We start from the raw sequence: 12,372 nt of genomic DNA on the forward strand, positions 1-12,372 counted from the left end.
ACAGTGAAGTCTAGCAAGTAAACGGGTTTCCTTGCATAATTTGAATATGAGGACACTGCTAACGTTTAAATTTCAGAGATAGGACATACATGACATATTCATAATTCCTGCAAAGTTCTACAGCATTTGAGGTTAGCTGCAAAAGGGACATAGTACCTTTAACCCAGCTACTTATAAATCACACTGCGTGAATTCTCTTTATAGATATGATTTTTCGACCACATATGTTTCTTTTAAGAGCTACGCAAGGACATCATTAAAAGGCACTTATCTAAAAATTGCACTTAGACTTTTCGTTATGTTTGCAGTCGTTTTCTTTAAATTTAAGGACGTTCCGCAGTACGTGTGCACCTTAGCTGCGCAGGGCTAGCTGATCATGTCTTTACTATGCGCAATACCAGGAACTCCAACCATTGTGAATGGTAAATTCATAACCAGCTGGTCCAGAGTGCGCAACAACATTACTGCGGAACGGCAATAAATTGGAAGAAAATGACTGCAAAGTTGACGAAAATTCTAAGTGCAATAAATCGGTATTGCACTCTCTTTGTAGATAATTATCTCTTAATGCTGTGTTCGAGTAGCTCTTAAAAACACATTTGATTAAAAGACACTATCTATTAGGTAAACTAACGCAGTAACGGTTTTCAACATTATTTTTAAGATGGCTACTTGAGATACAAATCTCAAGGAAGTGCATTCTAAATTTAAGATAGCATCAAAATCATGTTGTACATCTAAAAAGCATTCATATTATTCATCAAAATGGCTACAATAATCAAGATGTGACCCTTATCTACTTTTGGATATTAAAAAAATACAAATATTAACAAAACAAATTGTTGTTAATCTAAATTGAAATTCACTGTGTAGTTTAAAAAGAAGAAGTTTATAACAAGCGCAGAAGAACACAATTTAAATTACATCATAATCAAGGACAAAAATCATATTGCAACTCTCACCGGATGAATATTCCACTCTAAAAGAACAACACATTTCCAGCAGCTTTAAAATGTGAATAATTTTCTATTTATTGACTGAAATTTGAAGAAAAAATTAAGAAAATCTTTCACGCGATTACCTGTGAAAAGAGTTGTGGAAAAGGTATTCTAAATAGTTTGATTCTGAATTTATTTATCCTGAAGTTGATATGAAATTGCTGCTTTGATAATTTTCCGTATACGAAAGACAAAAAATAATTATGTGAAAGCTCACAAAATTATCTTTTCCTTTACAAGATCACTACTTTCTTCTTCTCTTTCTTTTCATAGAGGTGTTGTGGTCTAGTGGATAAGTCACCCGACAGCATAACAAAAGGTACGGGGTTCAAATCGTAGCCCCGCACTAGCGTTCTTTTGGAAAGACGATAATCTGCATTTGCCACTCTCCACCTCCGAACGTTTAATTTAGTTTGTTCAGCATTGTGAGCGTCTATAAAATGGCGCCTGGCTGGAATGCTCCCCAGGAGTGGAGAATTCGCATTCGATCGAATGTATTAGGCGCTATATAAAAGCGAAATATTATTATTATTATTATGATAGATTATGGGCTTTCTTTGTACCTGTAGAAGTTCGGGCACAAAATGCCAGAGATGACGTAATCTGATGCTAACGAAGACGATGAGGGTGATCGTCATCACAAGCGACATCACTACACCGATCTGTGGTCGTAGGAAAACAAAGAAATAAAATATGATTTGACGCGGAATTAAGCCATTGACTACGGGTAGAGAATGGTTCCGATTTACGCCTGTGAAATTGTATTCCGACATACTTCAATTCAGTTTAAAAGATGAAATTTCTATGTGTATAGAGGTAAATATTTTTTTATATTTATGACTACGCATGAAGACAGCTAAATTTTGTAATTAAAGGAAACGAAATAAGCCATAACCAAACGAAAATCCAATTTATGTATCTTTACTATTTTTTCATCACCAAAATAAATCCATATTTCGTATCCTATTCTGTTCTTAGTAAACCATGCCTGAGCCTTTATTTTACATATAAGCTAAACAAATATCATGTTGAAAGTACATTGGACTAATAAATACATTGAATTATTTGAATTGAAAAGTCAGTTGTCAACGGGATAACAGCTCCGTCACAGGGTCGAAACAAAAGATTAAAACTGTCATGATTACAAAGTCATTATATTAACGAGTATCGACGGACTAACAATGAAGTATTATCGTAATCTGATAAACCTATTAAATAAAAGGAACTCGGAACTCTGTTTATAGGTGGATACGGACAAACAAGTTACCTCTAAATATAAAAAAGGCAAATTATATGTTTTTAACTAATTCAATACAAACACTCCCTGGTGACATAAACATGAATTAGGTAAATATTAAACGTGTTCAATCTACCAAATTCCTAGGAATATACATATCTTGGAAGATGATGATGATGATGATGATGATGATGATGATGGTGATGGTAATGATAATGATGGTGATGATGAGGATGAGGATGATGATGATGAAGGTGACAATAATAGTGGTGGTGATGATGATGGTGATAATGATGATGGTGATGATGATAATAATGATGATAATGAGGATAAATTTAATGATCACGATGATTATACAAATCATATTAAAACGTACCTTGTGTAACATGTGTAATTGAAGTCTTTCGCTTAGAATCATGTGTAGAAATCCAAAAATCTGGGATATGGAAAAGAAAAAGCAAATCAACATTAAAAATCAAGAAGTAAAGGGACACATTATGCTTATCTAGGAATGGTTACATTTACAATCCGAAGTTTAATCGATCTTATAATTTCTTTATCTTGTGTGTAAAGGGTAAATCGAAATAGAAGTAAAAAAAAAAAAAAAAAAATGCATTCAAATAACAATTTAACAATAGAATACCGCATATTATTTTAGAATCAAGTTCAAGTTCATTTTATTCAAAACCACACAAGACATGATATAACCTTTTACATAAAAGGGAGACTGGTAACAAAGACTAACTCCACTAAAATAACCTCGAGGGTACGCAAATCTTAAGTTGCATACTTTTTCACTTTTGCAAATTCGGTTTATTTTTTTTAATGAAGAGGAACTCTCCAATCAATATTGCGAATGATGAAGCCTACATGTATGAGGGCGGAATTAGATACTGAAGTGACAGCATTCATCCCAGTAGTGGTCAACAGAGGGCGATCTTTCACAATTGTGAAGCTCTACCATTAATCAACTTCATCATTAATCACCCTTTGTATCCAAAAATGAATAGACAGGGAGCTACCAATTTGTATGTGGGATGTATCTGGTCAGCCCTGTGTGCCGTAGACAAAATTTTATGTAAGGTTGTTAATATTGATAAAATAATGAATGCAAATTGGATTCCAATTCCATGGAAAGGGAACATCCAATAAAAATTAAAAATCTCTATCGCATAGTGTCAGAAGGAGTAAAGAGAATGATATGGTTATAATAATCACTTTTGTTTTTAAAGGCATACGTACCATGAGAAGCATGATGTAACCAAATGTTACGTAAGAGATGATCTGAAATGTGAAATAGAACGGGAACCATACTCCTGTTGACTTCCAGAAACCCCTAAAATGAAATTAATAAAAAGAAAAGTAACATTCAAATATTTTGATTTTGATTTGATTTGATTTTCTTTTGCATTCATATAAGTACACAGCTTTCCAATAACAATAGTAATATAGAATACTATAAGCATTTTTTTCTGACAGTGAATCATAAATAAGCAAATATATATAACAGTTGTTTTTTTCAAAAACGAAATGATAAATTTCACTAAGTCATAAATACCGAATTGCGTCAAACATTATACAATTATTTGTGGAAGACGGACTGTCATTGTCAGCAGATTGCTTGAAAATATGACAGCCCCAGACTAAAATCATGAAATAGATTAACACATTTATTAAGCAGAATGGATAAGTAATTGAAAATACAAATTACAGGATAACACACAGACTTAATTCCTTTAAAGATTTTGTATAGATAATGAGCAGAGAACGATATTGAGTTAGACAAGAAACTATGAATGGCCAAAGAAGTCATGAAGTGGTATATAGTAGACGTAAAAAAAAGCTATTTAGATGCCTTCAAAAACACACACACAAAATGGGGATATTCATCGCGTTCATTGAAATTCATTGCACAGTCCCACACTATCACATTTCTGTCATTACCTTGGCCTATAGCCCTATTACATCATGCGCAAATTGACGTCATCTACCTGCTCCAATTTCTATCTTTTAAGTCCGTTTTTGATTAAATGGACATCCGTCAAATAAACTCATTTCCTAAGAACAGACCGAAATGTTCGGTCTGATGGTAACTTTAACTTTCTCAAAACGTAAAATATGCCCTTTGCCAACAAATCCTATTTTCATTGGGTTTGTATGAAGGGACTCAGGAAGGACAAAGACTTTGCTCTATTTGGTGCATTGGACATCATCATGAAGTATAGCATCATTAATTTTGCCGAATGTTTTTTTAAGAGAAGATCATTAGCTCTTAGTATATTAAGCCGATTTATAGAGATAGTGGTTACAGACGCTAAAAGAAGAAACAAGTATCTTTTTAAAAAAATACATGTATATCCTTTTTAATAGCACTGAAACAGCTTCTATTCATTAATGAAAGATTAACCTCCCCCAAAAATGACAAAAACAGGGTGACAAAAAAAAAGGCAAAAATACGGAGATCTTAGAACGTAATGAGCTGGTCACCTCTGAATACCGCCCTCAATGAATTAAGGTTTTCAACAAACGTGCGATGATGTGCAGAATTCAAATTCTGAATTCGTTATTGATGCGATTAATCCATTAACTTACACATTTGAATATCATTCCAAAACGTCCATTTCTATTTTGTTTGGATGGTTTGGATGATTTCACTGATTGTATTGGATCGGAAAGGTTGTAGAGATAACCAGCCAGCCTTAGGCTGTTCATACAGTCAAGATCCAACATTTATCTCAATACCCTTTTTCCTCAAATAGATTTGAATACTTAAAAGCAACAAAATTTGATTTAGGTACGTGAGGCATTTCATTGAGTATAATAACAGGGGAAGTCCACTCTGATAATAAGTTGGTTTTAAAAGAATTATTTTCCCTCAAGCAAATTTTCTATCCATACATGCACCTAAATAAAACTATCGTAAGCATGTTTCTATACAACCTCTCTATGGAAAAGAAATCTATTCCGTCATCAATAACGAAGAAAAAAAAAGTTTATGAAATTTCATGTACACAGCAAATTGGAGAGGAGCTCACAGGATACGTCACAGTGTTGCCAATAATTATGTGTTTGATTGATCGCAACTTCAACAATCCATAATTTTCTTATTATTAATCGGAATTTGCTCAAACTTTCACCGACCTGTTCCTCTCATATTTTTCTTCTATTAAAACCAACTTAATATCAGGGTGGACTTCCCCTTTGACGATTGTACTTACGCGTTCACACTGTCAGCATCATTATCTGAAGAAACCCATAGGAACATATCGAAGAGAGTTGCGAGGAATGTGAACGCCATCACACAAAACCATACGCGCTCAGCCTGCATGGCAAACAGAAAGGGATTCAAGTTTAATTTTATTTCATTACAATAAAAGCATTATTTTAGACGTACACATCAGATATACAGCACATAGGCAAATTATTATATATACATTACATACATACATTATATATACATATATACATTAAGGGTACCACAAAAGAAGGCGGTCTCGTCAAAATAGTCCCCTGGTGAACAAAAGTGAAGTGCTCGAAAGCAAGAGGAGAGTATATTTAAACATTTTATTACATGAATATGGGAAACAAACAATAACAACAACAAATACAATTACATTGAAAGATTGAAATATATAACAACACATAGAACGATATATAACAATTACAAAGAGAAAAAGAAAGACCAGACAGCCCTAAACAAAGTTTAGAAACAAGCATATTAAAAGCTTTAGACTACAATTTCAGAAAATAATGGGAATTTCATTAATTTTCTCTCATATGGAGTGATATTTAATCGATTTGGTCTCATTATCACCTGGACCTTTCGTATGAGAGTCATGGGCCTGTACTAATAATATACCTCGGTGCTCTCATATTACTATACCACGCTTGATATGGTCTGAACAACTTATTTAGGTATATATTAGGATGCAAATTTATCCGAAATACAAATACATGTATAGTGTTTACAAAAAGAGTTACGAACCCCATAGCAACCATAATTACAAGCCAAAGGCCAAATTTATTGAACGTATTGTACGAATCGTTTGAGGAGTATCTCTAAAGAAACTCTCATGGTAGAAAAAAACTTGAACATGATCTAGGTTTCATGAAGCTATCAAATTATCTAAATTATGTGTATAAATGATCAGGATCCGTCTTAAAATCATGATGGATTCGTATTAATTGCAACTGAGCTTGAGTTTGATATAAATCGCATTTATACGAGAGAATGCTATGCGATGATAATGTGCGTTTGATGGAAGACCTAACGATAATAATAATAATAATGATAAAAACGATGCTTATAATACAAGCGCTTACCACCAAAGTCTCGAAGCGCTATAAGTTCGATAAGTTCGAATCTAACATCCTCCCCCCCCCCCCAAAAAAAAAAAAAAAAAAAAAAATTGGTGGACGCAGTTCTGATAATCCACAATTTAATCACCTCCTAACATCCGACTAAATAATAAAACGTATGAGGCAAACAAACAGACAAGCTAACCGTATCGCCATATTCTGAAATTCTTGTCAATTTACCATCATTAGTCTCAACAAGAATTCGTAGAAAAAGAATTGGTGGATCTTCTTTCGAAAGTTAAAATGACATATCAAGGCTAAAAGAGATAAGAGCATTATCTGTCACAAGATGAATTCATTCATGACCCTCGCTTCCCAGAAACATCGGATAATATGTAAGAATGCTAAAAGGATTAATTCAGCATTCCTATAGAAACATATATGGCTGGTTTTAAATTTAAATGGATTGGTTAACTTTGCCTTAGATTCTAAAACAAAATCCTGGATTTAGCTCATGCTACAATGATAATTATAAACCTTTAGGTCAGTCAGGAACCCCATGACTTTTACAAGCCGATCGCCGGTCTGATTATCAAGACATTTATGATTGGAAATCAGATTTTGCGTTTTCCTAACGGCTTTCATAACACTACTAGTCTATTGGGGGAAATGAGTATGGTAAAACCGGTCACTCAAATATTTTTCCTTTTTTGAGGCACTTGATGATCATTTCGAAGCAATATTTTTAGGGCTTTAATATTACACCACATTGCAGACATTGATAACACGTAGGGCCATGCATCTCAGATTTAAAATTAATAAACGATGCCTTTAAGCTAGATATATCTTCGTAAATTCTGTTTCTCTATCTCGGCTCTCTTGCAAGTTTGACTTCTGAAAGATATTCTGAAGTGAGACTGTGTCTTTAAATCTTGGATATTTTCACATACGCATGAACAGCGGCGGATCCAGGATTTGAAAATCGCGGCGACCGATAGTTCGTTCAGTGGGGGTGGGGGCTAGTGGAGCACTAAATAAACAAAAAAGACCCCCACCCCCCCCCCCCCCCAAAAAAAAAAGACCCCCCAAAAAATCAAAAGTAAAAGGTAAATTTGTAGTAACCATCTTTTTTAAATACTTTTTTAGGGGGCCGTCTTTTTTCAAAACTTTTTTTGCCAGGGGGGGGGGGGGGGCGGGCCAGTCTCTCTCCCCCCCCCCCCCCGTGAATCCGCGCCTGCGAATTTACATGCATACAAGCCTCATTTTAGAACCAATAAAAATCAATTTAATTTCATCTCTGAATACTTTTACATGTATTTACCAACTTGACAGGATAATCGAAATATCTTTATTCTGACAAATGATATGCAAAGTTGTCAAAGTAGACATGAGAGTCATGAAGAGATAAAGCATGGTAATTCGAGCTCCGATATCAACAACAATAACTGAAAGCAAAATATATATATATTTTTTTTTACTCACCGTTTTAGTGGACATCTTTTGTGTATATGATTGGCGTTTTCTGCATCCATAGCAACACGTCACCCAGCCTGCACAGCATCTTGAGCAACCTCCACCCATTGTGTTAAGCTTGGTGACGTCACTCTTGTTCAGCCACTGATATGTCAGAAGTTACTGCAAAAGATGAGGAACATTATGAAATATTAATTAGAAAACAATAAAATGAGGAGGCGTTATGGCTCAGCGGTATAGCTGTGGTCTCATAGCTGGGGGGGGGGGGGAGGGGGGAGGGGGGGGGGGGGTCCTGGATGCGAAACCAAGTTGATATACGCTAACGCACCTTGGTGTGGCATTACACCTCGTGACAATGCCCCTCGGATAGGACTTATCGCCTTAGGTCCGTTCGATAGCTTAGCTCCGAGATTGTACTTACCTCCTCAGCAGTCAGGTAAAATAAACCCAAACAAAATATCGATTAATCAATTGAGAATTAATGAAGCTTTAAAGAGTCTTTAAAACAAATATAGACCGGATCGGAAATGAATTTTTGTCGGCGTATTTACATCATGTTTGCAATGGGAACGATTTAGCATTTGTTATTGATATCAAGTTTTATTGAAGCAGGGCCCTGATCAGGGATATCAATCGACCAAAATTCTCTAAACTTTTAGAACAGTCCTTTAAATTTGTTTGTGATTCATCTTGGAATATCATCAACCCTGGGGAAAACTCTTAATCAAAGCTTCGCCAAAGTTACTTGCTTTGACAAGGTCACGGGTAAACCACGGAGCTAATACTTTTCTCACGGTGATGTTATTTTCAAAGCGGAAACATGAGTGAAGGCCATAGGGAAAGTTGTGAAATACTGAATTATTGTATCATTTTAAAGTCCTAAGTCATTTGAGCGTCGGAAGTATATTTACACTAGACTGCAATATATTACAATTATATGTGTGATAATCAATATTTCAATATTATATAAAAGGTAACATAATACTTAAAACTTTCATTGGGGTATTAATCGTAACATATGAATCAGGATAAAGCAGACAGAACTGCAAAAAATCACTAGGCTCGAGAAAATGAAGTGAATAACAGTTTGCTTACGTAGTTTGAAGGTGAATGGGAGCTTAAAATACAATGTACACGTCAGGCCATTAAGGGAAAACCCAAACTGATTTTGCCTAATGCATTGTATTGAAAAATCTAGACAAACACAGGTTATACAACATAAATGAATCAGATTCAGATAATCTTTATACATTTATCTAGATGAGGATGGCTTATCGGAGTTTGATTATCATTTGCTTTTGAAATACAACAGGTACAATGAAAGGAAACGATTATGATAAAAAGAAATAAAAGAAAGTATGGGGAAATAGAGTTGGGGGGAGAGAGAGAGAGAGAAAGAGAAAGGGAGGGAGAGAGAGGGGAGGGAGGGGGGAGGGAGGGAGAGAGAGAGAGGGAGAGAGAGAGTGAGACACAAAGAGAGAGACAGACAGACACAAAGAGACATAGAGAGATAGAGTGATAGAGAGGGGGAAGAAAGGGGAGGGGGCAGGGAGGAGAAATATGGTGGGAGGAGAGGGACAGGGGGTGGGGCTACAGTTTGAGACCGGGAAGGATTGGGTAATCGCCCTTCGTGAAGTATCATTACACCGGGATTAAGAAAACAAATACTTGAAGGACTTAAGAGAATCGCATTTAAATCCTTTCAATTGTAACTGAAGATATGATTATGTTACATCAAAGCTTCATACTACATGCAACATCATAATGATGACACATTCTTAAGTAATACACATGGGTTAAATCATTACAGGATCACGTGACACTGACACGGGGGGGGGGGGGGTGTTACCGTTACATACACCAGACTGCCAAGAAAACTTATAACAAAAGAGCAAATCATTTTCCATAGTCCTAGCTTACACAAACTAAAACAGAATTACAACAAAGCTTTTTTTGTACCAGTAAACAAAATCATAAATACAACATAATTCGTTGTTCATAATTTCACAATATATATGACTAAAATATAACACAATCACATAGTAGGATAATATTATCGCACTACACACAGTGATAGCCTTGTATGATTTATGACGCATCTTTACCAACTTAAAAAAATGTGCTGGTTGATGACCTAGTTGACTTTGATATTCAAAGGACGTTCCTCTAAAGGCTACCATACTTTTTTCCTGTTCCACTAAGATAAGTAGTCCGAGGCCTCAGCCATTTTCATACGGAATCACTTACTGTCGATTTTAAAAGAAATATAATTTGACCGTTATTCATCACGTGGCGTTGTAGGTACACGCCTAATTACTCCGACAGTTTATCAGGATATTGATTCACTTTTAAAACATCCTGCGAATGTGGGTAATTAACCTGATTTCCATGCATGTCTGATCTATTGGTAGTAACAGTGATAATTATGTTTTATACAGGCGATACGAATGGCACCAATGTTCCCTGTTTGTTAGGTATTACCGGGACATATTGTCATGTTGTTGCACATCATCATTTTGCATAATCTAGGTTTAATAAATGAAAATTTAATTGTTGCACCAGCATTGGTATAAAGATGGAATATATTTCAATGGATTAATACAATAAAAACCATGGTAAAATCGATCAAAGTGTATCTTTGCCTTGTATATCACACACACACACACACACATGCACACCATGTGTCTTTTTAATCCACCTCGACAAATTGGCACCCCTCCCCCGCGCCGAGGAAAGGGTCTCCTCTTTGGCTAGGCCTCTGTATGTCTGTTATCCATGTATCTCGTGTTGAGGCCAGTAGAAAGGGCCGCCATTCGGACAAATGACAAATCACATTTGACGTTAATTATGACGGCTCTGACAAAAGTGAAGCGTTCTCCAATGTGTCTATTGGATGTATGAGGGTCGTTATTACCTACTAATCTTATACTATGCTCTCGTTAACTTTTTCTTCTGGCGACAACCGGGGCAGGGGTGCTAGGTCAAATCTCACTAGTGATAATGATGTCCCACTGTCATTTGGTTATCAGGATTATCATCGTGAAGTATGTCAAGTTCTACTTCTGTGTCATCTCAGTTCGAACGTCATGATTGACCTGTATGGTCGTGATAATATCCTTCACTACCAAACCTATTGCAATTTTTAAGGGAGGGTGGGGGGGGGGTGTGTCATGAGTGATATGGGTTCTAAAAAGTTTGCAATACTAAAATGGGTTGGATAATATGGAGGCGTATTTACGTTGTTTGGTCAGCGTGAAAGATAATTTCAGAGACCTTTTAGAGAACCATTCGGAGTAAAAAGTCTGGTCCATTCAACCGTCGCCTCATCTTTGTTTGTCTATCTGTTCCCCTTTTTTTCTTTTTTTCTTCCTTTCTCTCTCTCTCTCTCTCTCTCTCTCTCTCTCTCTCTCTCTTACCCCTTCTCTCTCTTATCCCTTTATCTCTCTCTCTCTCTCTCTCTCTCTCTCTCTCACTTTCTTCATTCCTAGTCTACCCACGCTTACCCTCATGAAGAGGAAATTCTCCAGAACGAAGCTATGTTAACCTACATTGTGATGGAAACCTACTAGCACTCGCGTTATCTGTCAAGTCTGTTTGTAACCAATTCTGGTACCTCCTTGGTGTAACTCAGTTGGATGCATGAATCATGCCTATTTTAAAGAGAAAATGATACGTGTCTAATGGCCAACTTAAAGCGCTGAGAGAAATATTTTCCCCAAAACGTTTTACCTTCTCTAACACGTCTGTAAGGGCTCTTTTACCCTACCCTGGTTCCGCGTATGTGAGCAATCATTAAATAAGTGATATATCTGGTAAGACAGAAAATTATTCCTTTTTAATTTACTAGAATGATGGAATCCTTTCCCAACTGACGAGACAATAATAGTCCCTACTTCTTGTTTATAAAAATAAAACCACCATGATAAAATGTGCGAACCTGATGATTATTGTTGATGTTGTTGTTGCTCTTGTAATTTGCTTTGTTCTTCTCCTTCTACTTCGTCTTCTTCTTCTTCCTTCGTCTTCTTCTTCTTATTATTATTCTTTTCCCGCTTCTTCTTCCTCTTCCACTTCTTTTTTCTTCCTTAATCGTTCCCAATTTTCAAATCTTCCCTTGATAAAGTTCGTGTCAATTAATCACTGCTAGAATCGCATCATTGAAATTAATCAGCAATTAAAACTACTCCAGTTGATTGTTTACAGCACTTAATATTATCAGTTATCAATAATATTAATGCTGTTTATTATCTTTACTGTGCACGTAAACTTACTTGAAAGTCACGTTATAATGGATTAAGAGTCAAGTGAATGATCACGACAGCTCAACTTAGTTGAGAATACACGCTACTCTTTTACACGAACAGT

At 35.7% G+C, this 12,372-nt stretch overlaps 1 protein-coding gene across 4 annotated transcripts in view; it reads right to left on the bottom strand.

Annotated features, from left to right (window-relative positions):
* LOC575507 (glycerophosphodiester phosphodiesterase domain-containing protein 5) overlaps window positions 1-12,372 on the bottom strand; it is a 59,426-nt gene that overhangs the window by 25,990 nt on the left and 21,064 nt on the right. For all 4 annotated transcript variants that reach the window (XM_030981686.1, XM_030981684.1, XM_030981685.1 and 1 more), the window contains 5 exons: window positions 8,017-8,169; window positions 5,454-5,557; window positions 3,478-3,571; window positions 2,612-2,671; window positions 1,562-1,660 (listed from right to left, as the gene is read on the bottom strand). In XM_030981686.1, coding sequence (XP_030837546.1) covers window positions 1,562-1,660; window positions 2,612-2,671; window positions 3,478-3,571; window positions 5,454-5,557; window positions 8,017-8,115 — 456 coding nt within the window. In that variant the 5' untranslated portion in view covers window positions 8,116-8,169. The remainder of the gene's footprint in view (window positions 1-1,561; window positions 1,661-2,611; window positions 2,672-3,477; window positions 3,572-5,453; window positions 5,558-8,016; window positions 8,170-12,372) is intronic.

Source organism: Strongylocentrotus purpuratus, unplaced genomic scaffold, assembly GCF_000002235.5.
Source record: "Strongylocentrotus purpuratus isolate Spur 01 unplaced genomic scaffold, Spur_5.0 spur5_scaffold_12, whole genome shotgun sequence".
Classification (NCBI taxonomy): Eukaryota; Metazoa; Echinodermata; class Echinoidea; order Camarodonta; family Strongylocentrotidae; genus Strongylocentrotus; species Strongylocentrotus purpuratus.